The sequence below is a fragment of the Carcharhinus amblyrhynchos genome, chromosome 3, assembly GCF_965287045.1.
Source record: "Carcharhinus amblyrhynchos chromosome 3, sCarAmb.v2.hapA, whole genome shotgun sequence".
Lineage (NCBI taxonomy): Eukaryota > Metazoa > Chordata > Chondrichthyes > Carcharhiniformes > Carcharhinidae > Carcharhinus > Carcharhinus amblyrhynchos.
This window is the reverse complement of record NC_137326.1, coordinates 8,486,827-8,511,414: the sequence shown is the minus strand read 5'-3', so window position 1 is coordinate 8,511,414 and position 24,588 is coordinate 8,486,827. Positions and strand designations below refer to the sequence as shown.

The window sequence follows — 24,588 nt, the reverse complement described above, 5'->3', positions numbered from 1 at the left end:
CAGTCATAGCTAGGCTGTAGAGAAGGAACAACTTAATGCGAGGTAGGTCCAATCAAAAGTCTGACAGCAACAGGGAAGAAGCTGTTCTTGAGTGGGTTGGTACCTTTTGTATCTTTTTCCCGACGGAAGAAGGTGGAAAAGAGAATATCCAGGGTGCGTGGGGTCCTTAATTATGCTGGCTGCTTTTTCGAGGCAGCGGGAAGTGTAGACGGAGTCAATGGATGGGAGGCTGGTTTGCATAATGGACTGGGCGAGGAAGTGGTGTTAAGGTAGAAAACAACCATGCTCCTTAAGGATAACGGAGCAGGCTCAATGGACCGTGAGGCCTACCCCTATTAAGCTCTTACTTATTTAATTGACTCAGAGGCAAAAGTACCACCTGCAGCTAAATACTGCATTTGTGTCTCACACAACCTGTGTTGCTATTTTAAACTCTTGCCTGTGAATGCTAACACTGCATGAGGTAGCTCTTCCACAACCAGCAGCAATGAGATGTTTTGTGAAATTAGCTGCTCACCTCAGTGTCAGGAGCAGTCTGTCCAGGATAATGCTGGCACCTACCACATTTGTTTCTTATTTCTGTGCAGCGATTGCCACCCATGCTTCTAGTGATAAAAGACTATTGACCAATAATTCATTAAATTGCACTAAGTTAATCTTTCTCTAGCTATGACTGTCACAGTACATTCTGCACTCCCTCCTTTGCTTCATCATAGAATCATCATAGAATCCCTACAATACGAATCATAAAACCCTACAGTGCAGAAAGAGACCCTTCAGCCCATCAAGTCTGCACCGAACACAATTCCACCCAGGCCCTAGCCTAATCCCTCTAACCTACGCAGCCCTGGATGCTAAGGGACAATTTCTTAGCACAGCCAATCAACCTAACCTGCTGTGGGAGGAAACTGGAGCACCCGGAGGAAACCCACGCAGACGTGAAAAGAATGTGCAAACTCCATACAGACAGTGACCTGAGCCGGGAATCAAACCCAGGACCCTGGAGCTGTGAAGCAGCAGTGCTAACCACTATGCTACCATGCCGCCCTACGGAAGGAGACCATTCAGCCCATCAAGTTTGCACCCACCCATGCCCTATTCCCATAATCCCACAGCATTTACCCTAATAAATCCCCCTGACACTAGGGTCAATTTAACATGGTCAATCAACCTAACCCACATATCTTTGGACTGTGGGAAGAAACCAGAGCACCCGGAGGAAACCCATGCAGACATGGGGAGAATGTGCAAATAGACAGTGACCCAAGCCGGGAGTCGAACCTGGGGTCCCTGGTGCTGTGAGGCAGCAGTGTTAACCACTGTGACACCATGCCGCCTTCTCTATGAATGGTATGTGTCGATCGCAAGAAGTATTATTTTTCACTGTATGCTAATACATGTGACAATAATAAAACTAATCAAATCAAAAATCAAATTATGAGATGTCAAAACAACACTCCTAAGTTGTGCCTTGTAGATGGGGGACAAACCTTGGGGAATGAAAAGATGAGTCATTTGTTGCAAAATTCCTAGCCCCTGATCATGTAGCAGGAGTATTTATGGAACTGTTCCAGTATGTGACTGGTCACTAGGAAGTTGATGGAGGGAGATTCAATGATGGTGATGACATTGACTATTATGGGAAGTAGTTACTTTCGTTAAAAATGATCATTGTCTGTCACGTGTGTGATTTGTATATTGTTAGTCTGTTTATCAGCAAAATCTAAATGTTGCCTAACTCTCACTACATGCAGGCATGCTATCCTTCCTTCTTTAATAAAAGCAAAATACTGCAATGTTGGAAATCTGAAATAAAAACAGAAAATGCTGGGAAAACCCAGCAGGTCTGGCAGCACGTGTGGAGAGAGGAACAGTTAAAATTTTGCACTGCATGACTCTTCTTGAGAGCTAAAGAGAGGGAGGGATATGATGGATTTTATACAGTTTAAGATGGGGTGGAGCAAAATGGAAGGTCATTGGTAGGTTAGAGCCAGGAGAGATTTGACAAAGATGTTATGGGCGTAAGACAAAGAGAGTGTTCATGGTTGTGTTAAAGACTGAAGAAGTGCCAATAATGGCATAAGACAGCAGAATGTGTTTAATAGCAGGACAAGAGTCAACACTCTGTGAAAGCAAAACTTAAGAACAAATGACAAATGGCTCTTTTGGGGAAGGGGGCTGTAATAAGTCCTCAGAGGTGGCAGTCCCTTCACCTAAATTGCTTTATTTACAAGATCCAGCTACGCTATACAGAGCGCTCTCAGTGTGCATTTACACCCGGAGTGCCAGAGGAACTGGCATGCCTGTTTAAGTACAGAGCATGGGGCTCCCTGATTGGATCAGCAATTTGGCCTTTACTCAGGGAATTCATATTCAAGCAGGCCAACCTCACTGGCCTGATTAAAATCATTACAAGGGCAATGGGATGACAAAAATTGGATTTAAAAAGTGAGTCAAGATGGAGGAGAGAGTTCATGGTCTGTGATTGTTGAACTCAAGGTCAAGACTAGAAGGCTGTGAAGTGCCTAATTGAAAGTTAAGATGCTGTTCTTCCAGCTTGCATTGGGCTTCAAATTTGCTTTGCTATTTATTGCAAGTGGAACTGTGCAATCATCAGCATAAATTCCAACTTCTGACCTGAAGATGGGGGGGAAGGTCATTGATAGAACAGCTGAAGATGCGTGGGCATCAGTCACTACACTGAGAAACCCCTCCAACAATGTCCTGGGCTGCGATGATGAACCTCCAACAACCAAAACCATCCTTGTTTGTGCATGGTATGACTGCAATCAGTGGAGAGCTCCCCCCCACCTTTTTCTCACCAGTGTTACTCAGGTTCCTTGATGCCACACTGGATCAAATATTTTCATCATACCAAATGCGGTCTCTCACCTCTTGAATTCAGCATTTCTGTTCATATTTGAACCAAGGCTGAAATTAAGTCAGTGATCCCATTGAACCAACTCATTTACTGAATGATGACTAGGAGGGAAATGAAAAATCTTAATTTTTATGAAATCTATAATCAGACAAGTGCAGAAAATCTCTGTGTGTAGCAGTCAGTGTGAAATAAATGATAGTTATTTTATGTTGATTTTCTGTGGGTTTTTTTATTTTAATTAGGAGTTAATCAATCTGGTGTTGTCAGAACTCACCAAAGAAGAGGATGTTTTGTTTTCTGTTGAGAAGACTCATTGGCAGAACTCCCAACAGGCTGCTCTCCCTCTGTTCCTGGAAATTGGGTGTGGATCTGGTGCTATAGTTCTGAGTTTGCTGCATGCCTTCAAACAAGTAGGTATTGGCATTTTTTTTCCATTAAAGCTCTTTATTCAAATGATAACAAGTTTGAACTTTACCGCCACAATGTTAAAGTCATTGCAATTAATTTGTCATACTTCCTTTATTCTATATTTATTTTAGAACAGTTCTTTGAAAAATGATATTCAATGTTTATTTTTATGTTTGTGCGTTAATTCCTTCATGGTTTGGATATGCTGGCCTTGGAAAGGGTCCAGAGGAGGTTCACAAGAATGATCCCTGCAATAAAGAGCTTGTCGTATGAGGAACGGTTGAGGACTCTGGGTCTATACTCATTGGAGTTTAGAAGGCTGAGGGGGGGATCTTATTGAAACTCATAGGATACAGCGAGGCCTGGATAGAGTGGACGTGGAGAGAATGTTCCCACTAATAGGGAAAACTAGAACCAGAGGGCAGAGACTAAAGGTTAAAGGGACGATCCTTTAAAACAGAGATGAGGAGGAATTTCTTCAGCCAGAGAGTGGTGAATCTGTGGAATACTTTGCTGCAAAAGGCTGTGGAGGCCAGGTCATTGAATGTCTTTAAGACAGAGATAGATAGGTTCTTGATTTAAAAGGGGATCAGGGTTATGGGGAAGAGGCAAGAGAAAGGGGGTGAGAAAAATATCAGCCAAGATTGAATGACGGAGCAGACTCAATGGGCCGAGTGGCCTAATTCTGCTTCTATGTCTTACGTGGTATGTCATCCTTAATGATCAATTTCAGCCAAAACAAGCAAGCTCGGTCATTATGAAAACTTTATGTCTAATTTACGAACTCATAACACCTAACTAGAAATATTTTGGTAAGCCTGAAAAACATTTTCTCCTTCATATACTTTTCTGTTGTCACTTTCTTTTCAATGGCCGGAATTTTATGCTCCATACTCTGATAGGGAGACGTAAGTTGGGCAGAATGGCAGAGGGTACCATACCTGTTGTCTATCTGTCTCTGCTTGAATTTTACCAGTAGTGGGGAGGTGCTGGGTGACTCGCCCATCCATGATCCAATTGTGACCTTTACGTGTTCAATGAATGACTACTACAGAGCCTCTTCCTGCCCCCTCTGGTATTTCACTACCCATGCCATGTGGAGAATTTGTTGGGTATATTCTTATGATCCAACCATAGGTTTGGTTTGGGAGGTTTATGGATCTCTTATTTCAGACATCCGTCGCCTATGGAGAGACATCCCATCCCCCCAGCTGAAAGGGCAGCCCCCAACTTGATCGCCCTCCCCATTGCTGTCCTCGCACCTCCTGCCCTGCCCTTTGCCAGGACCTGCCTGACTGGCTTAACTAGCCCACCTCATTTACCTATTTCTCTGCCTCCATCATTGGTCCTGGTCAGGGACTGGTGCAGTACCAATAGGCGGCACAGTGGTTAACACTGCTGCCTCACAGCACCAGGAACCCAGGTTCAATTCCTGCCTCAGATCACTGTTTGTGTGGAGTTTGCACATTCTCCCCATGTCTGCGTGGGTTACTGCTGGGTGCTCCAGTTACCTGCCACAGTCCAAAGATGTGCGGGTTAGGTTGATTGGCCATGCTAAGTTGACCCTAGTGTCTGGAGGATTAGGAGAGTAAATATGTGGGATTACGGGAATAGAGCCTGGTCAATAGGGCCTGATTGTGGTCGATGCAGACTCGATGGGCCGAATGGCCTCTTTTGCTCTGGAGGGACTCTATGAAAAGTAGCCATTGTTCATAATGGTGCTTTTGGCCATCTGTTTAGCAGGCAGCTCTCAGAGACAGGATATCCTTCTCAAAGAAGGAGAAAACCACGATCTTAAGCAACCAATGACTTGGCAACCGTAAGATCCGGTCATGGCTTCCAGGGAAAGCGGAATGATATTTTCACGTCTGGTTTTCTGACCACTGCTTCCTCGTTAAATTTCGATTTTCTTGTTTTTGTTCCTTCTGTGTCTGTCTTACCCCTTCTCACCATTCCTGTCTCCCTGCTTCTCTGCTGATCTTTCATTCTGTCTCTCTACATTTCCTTTGCATCCTCGTTATCTCTTGCCATACTTTCCTTCTCTGCGCTCTTCCTTTCTCCCTTTTTCACTGCCCTCCCTTCTCATTTCACTTTCCTCACCTTCTCTCTTGCACTCATTCTTTCCCTATCACTCCTCACGGTGTCTGAAATAAAAACAGAAAATTCTAGAAACATTCAGCAGATCTGGCAGCGTCTGTGTAGAGAGAATGAGTGTATTGTTTCAGCCAGACCTGCAGAGTGCTTCCACCATTTTCTGCTTTTATCTCTCATCTCCATGTTGTTTCTCTTCCGATTCTTTGTTCCATCTGTTAAATAACATGCAAACCTGACCTTTCCAGTGTAATTATGTTCTCATGTAACAATTTAAAGTTAAAAGTTAAAGTTTATTTATTAGTCACAAATGGGCTTACATTAACACTGCAATGAAGTGTGGTAGCATGATGGCACAGTGGTTAGTACTGCTGCCTCACAGCACCAGGGACCCAGGTTCGATTCCTGGCTTGGGTCACTGTCTGTGTGGAGTTTGCACATTCTCCCCGTGTCTGCATAGGTTTCTTCCGGTGCTTCCATTTCCTCGCACGGTCCAAAGATGTGTGGGTTAGGTGGATTGGCCATCCTAAATTGCCCCTTAGGGGGACTAGAGTCATAGAGCCATAGAAGTTTACAGCATGGAAAGAGGCCCTTCGGCCCAACTTGTCCATGAGGCCCTTTTTTTTAAAACCCCTAAGCTAATCCCAGTTGCGGGCATTTGGCCTATATCCCTGTATACCCACTGTACTCATGTAACTACCTAAATGCTTCTTAAAAGATAAAATCGTACCCACCTCTACTACCTCCTCTGGCAGCTTGTTTCAGACACTCACCACCCTCTGTGTGAACAATGCCCATCTGGACACTTTTGTATCTCTCCCCTCTCACCTTAAACCTTTGCCCTCTAGTTTTAGACTCCCCTACTTTGGGAAAAGATTTTGACTATCTACCTTATCTATGCCTCTCATTATTTTACGGACCTCTATAATGTCACCCTTCAGCCTCCTACGCTGCAGAGGAAAAAGTCCCAGTCTATTTAGCTTCTCCTTATAACTCAATCCATCAAGTCCCAGTAACATCCTAATAAATCTTTTTTGCATTCTTTCTAATAATATCCTTTCTATAATAGGGTGACCAGAATTGCACACAATATTCCAAATGTAGCCTTATCAATGTCTTATAACTTCAACAAGACGTTGCAACTCCTGTATTCAATGTTCTGACTGCTGAAACCAAGCATGCCCAATGCCTTCTTCACCACTCTGTCCACCTGTGACTCCACTTTGAAGGAGCTATGAACATGTACCCCTAGATCTCTTTGTTCTGTAACTCTCCCCAACGTCTTGCTATTAATTGAGTAAGTCCTGCCCTGGTTCAATCTACCAAAATGCATCACCTCACATTTGTCTAAATTACACTCCAGCTGCCATTTGTCAGCCTACTGACCCAATTGATCAAGATCCCACTGCAATTGGAGATAACCTTCCTCACTGTCCACTATGCCACCAATCTTGGTGTCATCTGCAAACTTACTAAGCATGCCTCCTATATTCTCATCCAAATCATTAATATAAATGACAAATAACAATGGGCCCAGCACTGATCCCTGAGGCACTCTGCTGGCCACAGGCCTCCAGTTTGAAAAACAACTCTTTACAACCGCCCTCTGGCTTCTGTCAAGAAGTCAATTTTGTATCCGTTTAGATACCTCACCCTGGATCCTGTGAGATTTAACTTTATGCAACAACTTACCATGCAGTACTTTGTCAAAGGTTAGCTAGGATAAATGCATGGGGTTACGAGTTGGATTGTGGTTGGTGCAGACTCGATGGACCAAATGGCCTCCTTCTACACTGTAGGGATTCTGTGATTCTATAAGTTACTGTGAAAATACCCTAGTTGCCACATTCCAGCACCTGTTCGGGTATACTGAAGCATGGCCAATGCACCTAACCTGCACATCTTTGGACTGTGGGAGGAAACTGGGGCACTCGGAGGAAGTCCATGTAGATGCAAGGAGAACATGCAGACTCCTCACAGACAGTGACCCAAGCCACAATCAAACCCAGGTCCCTGGCACTGTGAGTCAACAGTGCTAACCACTGTGCCACCGTACCTCCCCAACCACTATGCCACCTCAATTTCATTTGGTTTTCCAAATTCTGCCATTTAATTTCAACATAAGTCTGCTGCCCTGTCCCAGTCCCCTGAAGTGTCGTGTTGCTTCACTACTTTTCCTGGTTGAATTGTTTTATTTTGCAGAGTTGTGCTGTGGCAGTGGATAAAAGTCCAGAAGCTGTGGACCTTACTAGACAAAATGCTGAGAGGTAATGAATGGGCTCTTTGGTCCATATAATATTGAAACATTGTTCATAATTTATCTCTAAAGTGCACGACCAATATGTCATTAAATTATACATATTAACGTAACATGGATGTATTGCTGATTATGAACTGAGCAATAGTTTCTGGCGATCGATTGTTGAATGTCATTTGACAAAGTTCAGTGACCGCAAGATGAGAGGTTAAACCAAGCTCCATACGCTCTCTGAGATGGGCACATTGAAGAAAAGCAGGGAAATTCCCTTGATGTCCTGGCCAACTTTTAATTCCTGAACCAATGTTCTATGTAAACGATAATATTCTCAGCAACCACAAGGTCCCAATGCAGGCCACATACAAGTCAACCCCATTAAGTTGTGACCATGGCCACATAGTAGATTTAAAGGGGCCATATCACCCACACGCTCCAAATAAAGGGGGAGATGCAGAGGAGGTTCAGTGGGTTGATCCCGAAGTTGAGAGGGTTGGCTGATGAGGAGAGGCTGAGTAGACTGTCCTTGGAAGAGGCCATTGGAATGACAGGAGATCTTATAGAAACAAATAAAATTATAAAGGGAATAAAGAAGATAGAAGCAGGGAGGTTGTTTTCCACTGGCAGGTGAAACTAGAACTAGGGACATGGCCTCAAGATAAGGGGGAGCAGATTTAGGACTGAGTTGAGGAGGAACTTCTTCACACAAAGGGTTTGAATCTGTGGAATTCCCTGCCCAGTGAAGCAGTTGAGGCTACCTCATTGAATGTTTTTAAGACAAGGATAGATAGATTTTTGAACAGTAAAGGAATTAAGAGTTATGGTGAGCAGGCGGGTAAGTAGGGCTGAGTCCACGAAAAGATCAGCCATGATCTTATTGAATAGCGGAGCAGGCTGGAGGGGCCAGATGGCCTCCTTATAGAATCATAGAATCACACAGTGCAGAAGGAGGCCATTTGGCCCATTGAGTCTGCACTGACCACAGTTCCACCCAGGCCATATCCCCATAAACCCATGCATTTACCCTAGCTCGTCCCCTGACACTAAGGGTCAATTTAGCATGGCCAATCCACCTAACTCACACATCTTTGGACTGTGTGAGGAAACCAGAGCACCTGGAGGAAACCCATGCAGACACAGGAAGAACATGCAAACTCTACACAGAAAGTGATCCAAACCGGGAATCAAACCTGGGTCCCCAGTGCTGTGAGGCAGCAGTGCTAACTACTGTGCATCGTGCTGCCCCTTATTCTCCCTACCCTTCCTACCCCAACTCATGTTCTTTGTTCATATATTAAAAGTTAAAGAGAACAGTGTCCACTATCAACATCATTAAAACAGATTACGTGGTCTTTAATGTCGCTGTTGTTAGCTCAGTAAGAAGTCCGCAGTCCACATGTCGTTCAGAGCAGGTAAGGACGGCAGATTTCCCTCCCTAAAGGATATTAATGAAACAGAATTTGTTTGCGACAGTTGACAATGGTTTCATGGTCATCAGTACATTCTTAATTCCAGATTTGGGAGGACATGGTGGCACAATGGTTAGCACTGCTGACTCACAGCTCCAGGAACCCGTGTTCAATTCCTGGCTTGGGTCGCTGTCTGTGTGGAGTCTGCACATTCTCCCTGTGTCTATGTGGGTTTCCTCTGGGTGTTCCGGTTTCCTCCCATAGTCCGGGGATGTGCAGGTTGGGTTGATTGGACATGCGGAATTACCCCTTAGTGTCCCAGGATGTATATGTTAGAGGGGTTAGCAGGGTAAATATGTAGGGTTTCGGGGACAGGACCAGTGCAGACTCGATGGGCCATATGGCCTCCTTCTACACTGTACAGATTTTGTGATTTTTTTTATTGAATTCAAATTCCACCATCTGCCATGGTGGGATTCGAACCTGGACTCCAGAACATTAGCTGAATTTCTGGATTAAATAGTCTAGCGATAATATCACTAAGCTGTTGCCTCCCTATTAATAAATTCTGAACGGCAGTGCTTGATTATATTGATTGAATTGAAATGTCATTGCCAGAATCTATTGCTGTTGTTCTCACCCTTCCGACCAGAAGCCTGTCTTTACTTGAAGGAGCAGTTCTTTCATTTAGGTTTTGACTAATGCACCTACATGGTTTCTCTGGCCCCTTTTAGGTCAAACCAAATAAACAAACTCAAGTTAAATCCGGGCAAAGTAAAAGGGGCAGCTCCCCAAAAGGAGGGGGAACAGCCCAAACAAAACCGAAGTACAAAGGGAAACTTGAAAACATCAAATTTAAAATATAAAAGTAGAATATAAAAGTAGGGAGGTCTTGCTGCAACTGTACAGGGTACTGGTGAGGCCGCAGCTGGAGTACTGTGTGCAGTTTTGGTCACCGCACTTGCGGAAGGATATTTTGGCCTTGGAGGGAGTGCAGAGGAGGTTCACTAGGCTGATACTGGAGATGAGGGGGTTGGACTATGAAGAGAGGCTAAATAGACTGGGTCTGCACTCGTTGGAGTTTAGAAGGATGAGGGGGGGATCTTATAAAGACGTATAAGATAATGAAGGGGATGGATAGGGTAGAGGTAGAGAGATTCTTCCCGCTTAGAAAGGATAGGAGGACAGCCTCAAGATAAGTGGGGGGGGTGGGGGGGGCAGTTTAGATTGGAGTTGAGGAGAAACTTCTTCACTCAAAGGGTGGTGAATCTCTGGAATTCTCTGCCTTTTGAAGGGGCGGAGGCTACCTCACTGAATATATTTAAGTCACGGGTAGATAGGTTTCTGATAGTCAAAGGAATTAAGGGTTATGGGGAGAAAGCGGGAAAGTGGATCTGATCCACTTCAGATCAGCCATGATCTTATTAAATGGCAGGGCAGGCTCGAAGGGCTAGATAGCCTACTCCTGCTCCTATTTCTTATGTTCTTATGTTCAATGCTGGCATCTCCACATCATGACTATTGTTAGCTGCCAGAGTGTGAGGGAGAAATGGATTATGATGCTTCTGTTTCTGGGCCCCTTATTCATCCTTCCCTTTAACCACCTCTTCAATCATGCATGATATGGTTTTCCCTTTCTAGCTTCATCAATCAGTTCAGAACAATCACACAATGGTCTAATGCCCATTGTTGGCATCTGCTTACAAACATTGTCTGATATTTTGGCAGTGTGCGTCATTAGTGTCAACAGCAGCCAAGATATAATGCAGTGTTAATCCTGCAGGTGATCTCACCACGACTATTAGACAAATCGGAGAGTACAAATTTCACTTCAACAGCATCATGTAATATTATTAATTTGGCAGGAAGCTATCCCACTGGTTATTTATAACACTGCGGACAATAATATTGGTTTTGCTGACCGCTTCAGCACTTTCTGCACATTGCGCCATATGGACACAGCAACAGCTAATATGTTGCAAAGTATGGTGTGGTAGTAGTAATACTAGCAAACCAGATAAACTGCAGAAGATTTTCCTGTTCTGTAGAAAAAGTAGAAGACTTTCTCCTGCCTGGATGCATGATATTATTCAATATAATTATTTCATACCAGGGGTATAATTGGATTCTTTATTATCAGTAAGCTCACAGGACAGAAAGATCAAATGACCCCTGAGTAACAAAGTGGAATGATTGAACAGCGTAGACCTTCACTGTCAGTGAGAAGCACTGGAGCCTCACAGCACCAGCGACCTGGGTTCGATTCCCGCTTGGGTCACTGCTCATGTGGAGTTTGCACATTCTCATGTCTACGTGGTCTTCCTCCGGGTGCTCCAGTTTCCTCCCACAGACCAAAGATGTGCGGGTTAGGTTGATTGGCCATAAGATATAGGAGCAGAATTAGGCCATTTGGCCCATCAAGTCCACTGTGCCATTCGATCATGGCTGATATGCTCCTCATCCTCATTTTCCTGCCTTCTCCCTATAACCTTTCAAGTCATTACCAATTAAAAATCTAACTCCTCCTTAAGTTTACTCACTGTAAATTTACTAAATTACTACATTGACCCTTGTTTTGGGAAGATTAGCAGGGTAAATATGTGGGGTTACGGGGATAGTGTGGGATTGTTGTCCGTGCAGGCTTGATGAGCCAAATGGCCACCTTCTGCACTGTAGGGATTCTATGATTCTGTGAGCCCTTCAGTGTCTCTGTGTGCCACAACATTTAAGAGACCAGAGCACAAAGACTGAATTGTTCACTATTGTATCTGCTTTCTTGATTAGGAAGTTTGAAAACTCTGCAAGTTTCTGCTTCTCACTGCAATATATTTCAGTATCTACTATGCAATATAACAAGCTCAAAAGCACCAGCATAGAGTGGGATAATAGGTTATAAAAGGACATGATAAAGTCTTGTAAAGCTAATACAACTGTACCACTCTGACTTCCCTGGTTCCAACCCACAATATACTCCAAATGACAATCGCTCTTTTTACATTAATGATGCTATCCTCGGGATTTGTCAACAGGCATGTACCAGCAGCCTGGGAAAAATGTACATTTAATTGTTGATCTGAATTTTTCAGAGACAAATGATTGGTAAATATAAAGAAACTCTGGAGAATGATATGCAGTGTAAAACTGGTTACTGATTTATTGTGATTCCATTACACATTTGTGTCCTAGCAACATCTGTTAGTAAACTTATATAAGCAACAAAATAAACTGAACTCCAGCCATGATTCTGTCCTCTGTTGGCCAGATAATTATCAATGACAAAGGCCAACTGTTCCAGCTGATCTCATCCATTCTGATGACATATAAACATATGTATTAGGAGGAAGGGTAGGCCATTTGGCCCCTTGAGTCTGCTCAGTACCAAGAAGTCAATTCATGTTGCGAAAGTGGCTACAGAGAAACCACTACAGTTACCAAACAATTCAACTCTGTAGCTAATACAACTGTACCATTCTGACTTCTCTGGTACCAACCCACAATATGGCATCTGCGCCTTTTACACTAATTATACTGTCCTCAAGATTTGCCCACAGACATGCACCAGCAACTCAGGAAAAATGTACATTGAATTGTTGTGCCAGACAAGCTCAGTACAGCCTTAATTTAAGAGCTGGATTGTTTCCCCTTCCCACAGAGGCTGGCACACAAACTGTGCAAGTTGCACTTTGTGAAATCCCAGCCGATCTGGGGGTGAGCGCAGGATAATGTAGAGATTTGTAAAACCTTTCTTTAAGCAATCTCCAAGTGACAAATAGGAATTTAGTTCCCAGACTTTGCAAGAGTAATAAAGTGGGCGATAGTGAGTCAATACTTTGTCTTCATCAATCCCGGTTTTTAGTTTCTTACATTTATATTGAAGACTCCCTGGATTGTCTGGTATATCAACATTTCATCAGAATTGTCTTTACTTTAGGGCACAATAAGAATTTAGGCTGCTATAAATGTGCTACTTTAATTTCAAAAGCGAATTTTGAGACAGGTTCAGTATTTAACTTTGTGGTACTGAACCTTAAAAATGATCAATGCTCACCCCTCCCCCCCAACGCCAACACTATCCCTGCCTCCATACTTCACAACCTACATACTCCCACTTCCTCAGCTCAAACCCCACATTCTCAACCCCTGATCTCAACTCCTCCCCCCCCCACCCACCATTACAAACACCCACCCCCTGATCTCACCCTCCCCAATCCCACGTTCTCCCACCACACCTCACTGCACACACTGCACATGACCTACCCCCTTGCCTCACTGGCCCACAAAAATTGGCCATTCAATTCAACTGCTGTATGCCAATGTTTTTTGCTCCATATGAGTCTTCACTGACCTTATTTCATTGAACACCATTGCATATCCATTCATTTCTGCCTCATTTACTTATCTATCTGCTTCTTAAGGACATCTGTACTAATCACCTCAGCTACCCCATAAAACAACAGGAAGGCATGGACCAGTTACCCACCTATTTTCCCCACCTTCTGCTGCTATTGCCCCGAACCCTAGAGATCACCTGGAGCGGGTTGGCAGTGGTCTGAGAGGCGGACTAATGAGGTCCTTTTAAAGAGGAAGGGTGGAGGGGTAACAGTCACTGCCTGTAAGCTATTTTAATCCTTGGCCTAATTTAAGGCCTAAACAAAAAAGTTAAGTTTGATCTTTGGAGTTCCCCTGGTTCCAGTAATTCAGACTGTTCCCTTTCTAATGCTTGCAGCAGATTTCCCTGAGCAGCTCTGACTTTTCCTTCCCTCTCAAAAACAGATGATCAGAAGCCCACACTAAAGAGGAAAAGGAAGGCATGAGTTTATATAGCACATTTTCTGACCTCAGGGTCTCACAAAACACTTTACAGCTAATGAAGTGTTTTTGAAGTGTAACCGCCGTTGTAATGTGGGAAACATATTTTGCACACAGCAAAATCCCACAAGCAACAGTGTGATAATGACCATGATCATCTGTTTTTAGTAACACTGATTGAGGGATAAGAATCAACTCCAACAATAGCCCCCTTGAATAGCTCCAAGTTCAACCCAGGCAGGTGGATTTTGGTCAAGACATTGCCGTGGGGAGTGAACCAAGACATGGCTGTCCACCAAACTTTTATTTTTCAAACTTTTGAACTTGAACAGTAGCTTTGCAATTAACTGTTTCCTGATGCATTTTCCATGGCAACGCCTCTACCAATCAGGGACCAACGGCCGACCAGTTAGCACTCTCTACTTATGCAGTATATGTTATTATGCCCTGTCTTGTATGTAGTCTTGTGATCTATCTGATGAGTGTAAAGCAAAAGGCTTAAACAACATGTCTCTTTTACCAGCAATCTTCAAATTCTGTCCTTCCAAACGACTATTCATAAACAAGTTCTTATTCCGTATCAATAGGCAGTATGTGATTTGTAAGTTACAATGAATTTAAACATTTTGATGGTATCTTCTTTATTTTCAACCATACTGTCATTTTACCCATGCGCATGTGAACCCAGATAACAAATTTGCATGCTAGTTAAGATTCCAAGTATTTTTATTTAATTTGTTTCCACTCTGGCAGAAAAGAGAAATATTTTCACCATACAAGGAACTGATTGTTGTGAAAATATCAGATTGCACAATTGTGTTTTTGTTCTGTTCCTGTTGAGACCTGCTTTTGGGACTGCAAAATCTAGCCTTGGGTGTCATACAGCATTCAGCCCTGCTGCTGTTGCTATTCAGATGATTCTGGAATGTAAGTGTATTTCCAGTTCTAGACACAGCATTTTGAAGGTATTTATGGAGCAGATGGGGATAAGCAGGCAGGTCCAGTACCCCTCAAAAGGGTACAAAACAGAAAATAGAGAGTACTAAGGGTAATTACTCTGAATAACCTCAGTGTGTTGGAGAGGTGGCACAATCATCTCAGACATAAGGCAAATGGACTGCTTCGTGCAACCTTCAAATCCGAGCAGTATGCAGACATACCTTCCTCATTTTCACTCCTTTGCCTTTGGAGTTCCAACAACTGAGACAAGACTGAATCCAGAGGCTTGTCATCTGACTGAGACTCAGCACATTCCTGGTCTCCAGCAATCCCCTGAGTGCTGGCAACCTGACATGAGTCTGCCTCCTAGATCTCTGAAGGTGGAAAGACAGGTTAATAAGGTGGTGTTAATACAGGCATATGGCACACTCGCCTTTATCAATCGGGGTATAAATTACAAAAGCAGAGAGGTCATGATGGAGTTGTACTGATGAGGCCACAGCTAAAGTACTGCAGTTCTGGTTGCCACATTATAGGAAGGACGTGAATGCACTGGAAAGGGATGCAATGGAGATTCACCAGGATGCTGCCTGGGATGGAGCATTTAAGTTATGAAGAGAGTTTGGGTAGGCTTGGGTTGTTTTCATTGGAGCAGAGAAGACTGAGAGGTGACCTGATTGAGATGCTCAAGGTTATGAGGAGTGTGGATAGGGAGAAGCTGTTCCCCTTATTTGAAGGATCAGTTATGAAGGGACACAATTTAAAAGTGAGGCGCAGGAGGTTTAGGGGGGAATTTGAGGAAAAACTTTTTTACCCAGAGAGTGGTGACAGTCCGGAATGCGCTGCCTGGGAGGATGGTAGAGGCAGAATGCCTCACATCCTTTAAAAAGCACCTGGGTGAGTACTTGATATTCAAGGCTATGGGCCAAATGCTGGCAAGTGGTACGGAGTGGGCAAGTCAAGGCCTTTCATGCATCAGTGCAGGCTCAATGAACCAAAGAGCCTCTTCTGCACTGTAGCATTCCGTGATTCTCCACCTGCTGTGGATCTGACAGTGTGATGTGCTCACTCAACTGTGACCCCCAAGGTTGCTCTAAAATTAGATCCCACCAATGTGTGTGTCTGTGCTGGTGGAAGGTGTGGGCGAGCACTGTGAGCTGGGCTGCTTAGACTGGAGCGAAAGGTTCGCCGTAAACACTAACTGAGTAATGGGCCACCTTCAAAACATAAATGTTCCAGACACAGTCAAGGATATTCCCTTGAAAGGAAAGGCAAATAATTCCAGAGCTCTCTGGATGAAAAAAGATGTAGAAATTAAGATTAGGAAGAAAAAGTGAGCTTATGACCAGCATCAGGTAAATACAGTTGAGCTCCAAGAGAAATACAGGAGGTTCAGAGGGGAGGTGGGAAAGTGCATTAGAGAAGCAAAGGGGTTTTTGACAAAAGACTGGCAGCCAGCATAAAGGGGAATCTCCAAAAGGGAAATAATTTTTACCTAATTTGCTTGAGTTTAATGAGGACACAACAGAAGAGGTTGATGAGGGTATTACCGTTGATGTGATGTACATGGACTTTCAGAAGGCGTTGAATACAGTGCCACACAACAGACATGTGAGAAAAGGTACAGCTCATGGAATAAAAGGAATAGTACAACTTGGATACAGAATAGACTAAATAATAGGAAGCGGAGAGGAACGATCAGTGGATATTTTTGGGCTAGAGGGAGATTTGTAGTGGTGTTCCCAGGGGTCAGTATTGGAACCCTTGCTTTTCCTGATCTATGTTAATGTTCTAGATCCTAGTGTGCAGGCAACAATTTCAAAGTTTGCAGTTGACACAAAATTTAGGAGTATTGAAGAAGGTGCTGGGCACTGGCCTCGTGGTATTATCACTAGACTATTAATCCAGAAACTCAGCTAGCCCTGGGCAGATGGAGGAATTTGAATTCAATAAAAAAATCTGGAATTAAAAATCTACTGATGACCATGAAACCATTGTCAATTGTAAAAATCCATCTGGTTCTCTAACGTCCTTTGGGGAAGGAAATCTGTCCTTACCTGGTCTGGCCTACATGTGACTCTGGAGCCACAGCAATGTGGTTGACTCTTGAACAAAGGAGACAAGGGATGGGCAGTAAACCTGGCCAGCCAGCAATGTCCATGCCCCACAAATGAATTTTAAAACAAAAGACAGCGAGCTTCAAAGGGACATCGACAAGTTGGTGGAGTGGGTAGATCGGTGACAGACAAAGTTTAATGTGGAGAAGCGTGAGGTGATGCATTTTGGCAGGAAGTACATGGGGAGACAATATAAAACAAGGGATAAAATACAGGAGTAGAGGGACCTGGGTGTATATGTGCATAGATCATTGAAGATGGCAGTTCAGGTGGAGAGAGCAGTTAATAAACATAGAACATAGAAAAACTACAGCACAAACAGGTCCTTTGGCCCACAAGTTGTGCTGATCATATCCCTACCTAAATCCCATGTACTCATCCAGAAGTCTCTTCAAAGAGCCCAACAAGTTCGCCTCCACCAGCACCGACGGCAGCCGATTCCACTCACCCACCACCCTCTGAGTGAAGCATAAAGCATATAGTATCCTAGGCTTTATTAATCTGGGCATAGAGAGCAATGAACAAAAACAGAAAATGCTGGAAAATCTCAGCGGATCTGACAGCATCTGTGGGGAGAGAATAGAGCCAACATTTCGAGAGTAGGTGACCCTTCATCCCAGTTCTGACAAGACATTAGTTAGACCTCAGCTGGAATATTGTGGACAGTTCTGGGTGCCACAAAATAGGAAGGGTATGAACATATTGGAGAGAGTGCAGAGAGGTTTAAAAGAATGGTTCCAGGCATGAGAAACTTCAGTTGTGAGGATAGATTGAAGAGATTGGGCCTTTCTCCTTGGAGATCATAAGGCTATGAGGAGGTTTGATGGAGATGATCGAAATCATGAGAGGAACTGGACAGAGTAGATAGGGAGAAACTGTTTCCACTCATGAAAGGGTCAGGATGAGAGGGCACAGATTTAAAGTGATTTGCAAAAGAAGCAATTGTGATGTGATTAAAAAAAACTTTTTCACACAGCGAGTGGTTCAGGTCTAGAATGTGCTACCTGGAAATGTAGTGGAGGCAGGTTCAGTTGAGACATTCAAGAGGACATTAGATGATTACTTGAATAAAAACAATGTGGAGGGGTGTGGGGAAAAGGCAGGAGAGTGGCATTAAGTCATAATGTTCGCTTGGAGAGCTGGCCTCCATCTACGTCATAACAATTATGTGATATAAATCTGTTCTGCCATGCAATTAGATCATGCATGATCTGCTCACCTCTCCTAATAGCTGTTTCTTTAGCATAGAGTCGTAGAGGTTTACAGCATGGAAACAGGCCCTTTGGCCCAACTTGCCCATGCCGCCCTTTTTTTAAAACCCCTAAGCTAATCCCAATTACCCACATTTGGCCCATATCCCTCTATACCTGTCTAATCCATGTAACTATCTAAATGCTTTTTAAAAGACAAAATTGTACCTGCCTGTCCTACTGCCTCTGGCAGCTTGTTCCAGACATTCCCCACCCTCTGTGTGAAAAAATTGTCCCTCTGGACACTTTTGTATCTCTCCCCTCTCACAAGTGAGAGTGAGAGGGGAGTAAGTATAGTGAGAGTTTTTGTCTGGTTACACTTCAATGAAGTACCTTGGGGCATTTTCCTATGTTAAAGTGGCTATATAAGTGCAAGCTATTATTCCAGTATTGTAATTTACCTTTTTAATATTAAATAGATAAATTTGTCATTTCATATATGACCTGAGTTAGACGGAGCATATATTCTTTAATCCCAGATGACCTTGTAATGGCACATGATACATTCCAGCATGTACTCAATTGTCCAACCTCTAGGTCTTGCCCCATTTTCATATATGTAAATGATCAGGGATGTTGAACTCAAGGAAAACCCTTGGATTAAAATTGGGTTCAATTCCAGCCTTGGGTGACAGTCTGTGCAGTGTTTGCACATTCTCTGTCTGGGCCCGGTTACCTCCCACAGTCCAAAGCTGTGCAGCTTAGGTGGATTGGCCATGCTAAATTGCCCCTTAGTTTCCCAAGAAGTAGAGGTTAGGGGGAATTAGCAGGATATATGCATGGGGTAGGGTGAGGGTGGGACAGCCTATCAGAGAGTCAGTGCTGACATGATGGGCCAAATGGCCTCCTGCACTGTAGGGATTCTATGATTAGAGATCAGCCTGGAGTACACTGGAATAATCACATGTAGAGATAACAAAGAATGAGGATTTCAGCAGCAGCTGAGCTGAGGTGGGATGCAGGAGGATGGCGTTATGGAAATGAAAATAGGCATACTTAGTAATGGCACAAAGGTGACATTGGAATCTCAGGGGTTAAATACAACACTGACTTTGTGAACAGACTGGCTGAGCCTCAAACAGTTGCTTTGGAGAGGGTTTGGAGTCATTAGTTCCAGAACAGATTTTGGAGTGGGGACAGTATTGGAGGAAATCTTTAATCCAGTCCAGATGTTGGACAAACAGACTGATGATTTTCACATTGGAAGAGTTCATAGAATTATAGAACCACCATAGGGGGCCTATTGGCCAATCAGTTGCACTGACCACAGTCCCACGCCCTATTCCCTTATCCCCATGTATTTACCCAGCAAATCCCCCTGACACTAAGGAGCAATTTAGCATGGCCAATCCACCTAATCTGCACATTTTTGGAGTGTGGGAGGAACCCCACTTTGACTGGGGAGAACGTGCAAACTCCACACTGCCAATGATCCAAAGCCAGAACTAAACCCAGGTCCCTGGAGCTACGAGGCTGCAGTGCGAACCCGCTGTGCCACCATGCAGCCCCAGTTGAAAGCGGTGGTGATGATACAGAGCTGGTATTGTCAGTGTACAAAGAAGTATAGAAAGTAGAAGCACAAGGAGGCCACTTGGCCCTTTGAGCCTGACCACCATTCATCATGATCATGGCTGATCATCAAATTCAATATCCTGATCCTGCCTTCCCCCCATATCACCTAATTCCTCTAGTCTCAAGAACTATAACTAATTTCTTTGTGAGAAAGCTTGGGGCTGGCTATCTCGTCAGTAACATCAGAATACAGAGTAGCGTGCCTGAGCTTAAGGAGAGCAAATTGCTTTAAAAAAGACAATGATAAAGGAACTGTGAAACATATCTTTTAAGTAGCATAGGCACTTAGAACACAAATTCCAGATCATCTGCTTCTGCTCTGCAGTGAGCAGACGAGATAGGGTCTCCTGTGCAAGGCTGTGGATCTGTAAAGAGTGGAGAAGACAAACATGTGGAAACAGACTCAGTGTTTCATTTTCCGAGGTGCAGCATGTAAATGAAAAATGAGAAGGGATGCTGGAAAGGATGCAGGAGCAGACTCGATGGGCCGAGTGGCCTAATTCTACTCCTAGGTCTTATGGTCTTAATATGAGAAAAATCAAGAGTGTGGCAAATTGGAGTACACTGATTTCTTGATCCATGTTCCTATAGGGAAATGTCCTGTACATTGGGAAAGTACACAGGCTGAATTAGTACTTCCTTCAATGGAAAATCAAATTTGACTCACTGATTTGTCTCAAGCTAGGACATCTGATTACTGAAGTACATATATTTTAGGAGAGGCCACTTCTTTCTATTTTCATAGATAACATGGATACAGATCATGCATTGCCATAATCATTTTTTGCTGCTTGCATCTGCAGGTTGTGTGTTCAGCACAGGCTTCAAGAATTGCAGCTTGATGTACTATCAGGTGAGTCAAACTAAAGGGGTGGGAAGTTGTCATTTTAACTTGGTGTTTGTGCATTTTAACTTTCTGTCCTTCAGGGAACAACTCTCGCCCCCTTATTAGCATGGCAAAAGTGGGATTGAGTTGGTGCCATCATTGGAGTTTAGAAGGTACCACCCTGCGTTTTGCAGCAGGATTCCCTCTCTTAACTTGAATTGACTCTTGGGGCGTGAGAAAGATTGTCCCCAGAGCTTGGTCTGAAGCCGAGGGTACTGTAAAACCCAGGTGGGCAGCAGGAAGGGAATGTAAAATACTGTGAATGGTGAACCTCTAAAATAAAAACAGAAAATTATTTAATTTGATTTATTATTGTCATATGTAGTAACATACAGTGAAAAATATTATCTCTTGTGCGCTATACAGACAAACTATACCGTTCATAGAGAAGGAAACCAGAGTGCAGAATGTCATGTTACTGTCAAAGCTAGGATGTCAGTCTCAGATCAGTCAGGTCGGGTGTCTCCAGGATCCTAAGGATCACCACATCTGTAAGGCAAGATTGAATAAACTGGGCTTCTTTTCTCAAGGAAAGAGAAGGCTGCAGATTGGCCTAATAGAAGTCTTTTAAAATTATGAAGGATTTGTCAAGGTAACTATAGAGAAGGTAATACAATTTGTGGGGCAGATCAGGATAGTAAATTCAAGGTAGTCACGAGCAAGAATTCAAGATAAACTTCCTGAGAATGGTTACAATGTGGAACTTGCAACCACCAAAAACCATCAATGCATTTACGGGGGAAGCTAGATAACAACGTGATGGGGAACAGAATATAAGGTTATATTGGTAGTGTTGGACAACATTGGTCACTGAGGCTGATTTAAAATCATGTAAACCATTAAAATGAGGACCAGCAGAACGCCTGTGGTACAGCCACACCTTTGTTCCCACAATTAGATACACACGGTCCTGACTTGCAGCTTGCCTGCTCCTTGCAGAGCACTGCAGCATCAGCATAGCCTCAGAAACCGAGGCTGTGGTGTTGAGTTCCCAGAGCCACAACTGCTGCGTGGGCATGCTGAATGTGCAGTTCAGTTTCATATTTGTTCATTTCGGAAATTCCCAGCTCAGGCCTTCCCCACATTTTTGCACCTTTAGAGCCATTGGGTGCAAATGACAGATGCTGCAAATTAATCAGACACATGCCTCTATCGTCTTGGCCAGTATCAGGTTATTTTGCTTCGTGGTAACAGATTGGGTTACAGATTCTTAGAAGCGACTATCAGCAGCATCATCTCAGTGGGCCACTTTCACTTGTGTGCAGTGTTTCTCTTCCTTTGCAGTTTCGTTAAATTATGTATGTCAGCCAGGTCTGACAGCATTTGTTTATTGTGGCTTTATGGAAGCGAAATTGAGGTGCTTATTTTTTTCGAACTGCTGAATAAACGAGAAAGAACTTGCAATTATACAGCAAACTTCAGGGTGTTTCAAAGCATTTTACAGCCTTTTGAAACATCCTGGTTGTGATGAAGGAAATGTGACAGCCCTTTTGCACTGTTAGCTCCCACAAACATCAATGATATCAGATATCTGTCTTTAGTGATGATGATTGCCTTGTATTTTGTTGATCGTGCTGCTACCCTCTTCCTCCAGGAGTCCCAACCAACACCTATCCCCCCAACTCTTTTCCCCCCACACAAATGTACACCGCTGTCCCCGCAGTCTGCCACTCTGCACAAGACAAAGCTGACATGAGTAATAATAGAAAGCAAAAGTCCCAGGAGACAAGAAGACAACAAGCCACAATATAAAGGCAAAACATCACAAGAGGCAACAAGGTGAGCCGAACGAAAAGAGGCAGGACAAGAAGAAGAAGTTTTATCCTGTCTCTATACAATTGCAGCAAGACATCTTTACTCCTGCACTGATGTCCTCCTAAAACAAAGGCCAACAAACAGTTTGCCCTCCTGATTGTTTGCTGCACGTGTCTGCTAGCTTCTAGTGACTCGTAAACCAGGACACTGATTAGCATTAATATCTGCCTGGAGGTTGTTCCTCATGTCTGTGCAAAAAATCTTTTCCCCCAAAGGGTCCTGATAATTGTTTGGACAATGTTCACTTCCTGCAATCTCATTTGAGTTAGGAAAGGCTGACAAGCAAATGTCTTTGGCAACCTGTTGCTATTTTGAGCTGCAGGTTTGTACATCAGCTTTATTAGAATTGATTCAGGTTATGAGATAAACAAAGACCATGGGGCTTAATTCACTTTGTTTGACAAGCAGAAGTTGTTGGGTTGTGGGTTGTTTTTGTAAGTCAATCTATGAGGCCACCAAGAATAGGAAGTTAATCAGTGGCTTACCAACAGAGAATTCAGGAGAAATTTCTTTACTCAGAGAGCAGTTAAAATGAGGAACTCACTACAACAAAGAGTAGTTGAGGTGAATAGTATCGATACCTTTAAGGGGAAGCAAGACACATACATAATAGAGAAGAGCATGTTCTCTAGAAGAGATGGGCATGTTGATGGGATCAGATGCAGAAAAGTATGGAGAGACTTTAGTGGAGCAAAAAGAATGGCATGAATCTGTTGGGCTGAATGGCCTGTTTCTGTACTGTAAAAGCTTTGTAATGTTAGCATAGCCAGGTGAGATTTAAGCATGTTTCAGGGTGACATTGGTGTTAACACAGAAAAAATATTTTTTACCAAGCGTTCATAGAGATCAGTAAAGTTTGAGATTACCTTGTTCTGAGAACTGACGACACAAAAATAGATCGAAAAGCAATTTGTGAGGAGGCCAGAAGGAGTCCACGGAGGGGTATAGATGAGTTAAGAGAATGGGCAAAAAATTGGCAGAAGGACTATAATGTGGGAAAATCTGAGTTTGTCCATTTTGGCAGGAAAAAGCTGAAAAGCAGAATGTCGTTCTAAGTGGAGAGAGATTGCAGACTGCTGCATAGGAAGGAACCTGTGTGTCCTTGTACATGAATCACAAAATGTTAACACAACAAGTAATTAGGAAGGTAGATGGAATGCTGCCCTTAATTGCAGTGAAGTTGAAGTATAAACATAGAGGGGTAGAATTTTCCTAAAAAATGGCAAAAATGGATTTTAGGGCCACCATCCTGGAGGCAGTTTGGTAGGCAGACGGGCTGGTTATAAAATTAGACATCGCCCTCCGTGTTCTTCCTAGCCCCATAGGCTAATTGAAGCCTGTAATCGCCAATCCATGGCAGTGATCATAGCTTCTGCTGATGCTACTGGGTCAGAGAGCTCTCTCGGAGGTAGGTCTTCCTCGCCAGATTAGGGCGGCCATTAAACAGCTGCAGGGTAAGATTGCGAAGTGGAGGGAAGCTAACCCCAGGTTTTACACCAGGCGGGAGGGACCCACTTTCTTGTAAATTCAGCCCTTGGTCACCACTGGTATCTTAACCTGAAGCAAACAAAAGAAAGGTCATACATTTATAAGGCACCTTTCATGTCCTCAGGAACATAAGAACATAAGAAATAGGAGCAGGAGTAGGCCATCCAGCCCTTCGAGCCTGCCCCGCCATTCAACAAGATCATGGCTGATCTGTCGTGGCTCAGTTCCACATTCCCGCCCTCTCCCCATAACCCTTAATCCCCTCGCTTATCAAAAACCCATCAACCTGCGTCTTAAAAATATTTAGCGAGGCAGCCTCTGCCACTTCAACGGGCAGAGAATTCCAGAGATTCACCACCCTTTGAGCGAAGAAGTTCCTCCTCAACTCCGTTCTAAACCGCCCCCCCTTTATCTTGAGGCTGTGCCCCCTAGTCCTACTGTCTTTTTTGAGCGGGAAGAGTCTCTCCACCTCTATCCTATCCATCCCATTCATCATCTTATATGTCTCAATGAGATCTCCCCTCATTCTTCTAAACTCTAACGAGTACAAGCCTAGTTTATTCAGCCTCTCCTCATAGCTCAACCCCCTCAACTCCGGTATCAGCCTAGTAAACCTCCTCTGCACTCCCTCCAAGGCCAAAATATCCTTGCGTAAGTGCGGCGACCAAA

The 24,588-nt window shown here is 43.6% G+C and overlaps 1 protein-coding gene across 1 annotated transcript in view; it reads left to right on the top strand.

Moving 5' to 3' along the window:
- The window catches only part of hemk1 (HemK methyltransferase family member 1), a 112,381-nt gene that overhangs the window by 46,376 nt on the left and 41,417 nt on the right, over positions 1 to 24,588 (top strand). Inside the window, exons 5-7 of the mRNA XM_080218727.1 lie at positions 3,124 to 3,291; positions 7,583 to 7,647; positions 20,534 to 20,583. Coding sequence (XP_080074853.1) covers positions 3,124 to 3,291; positions 7,583 to 7,647; positions 20,534 to 20,583 — 283 coding nt within the window. The remainder of the gene's footprint in view (positions 1 to 3,123; positions 3,292 to 7,582; positions 7,648 to 20,533; positions 20,584 to 24,588) is intronic.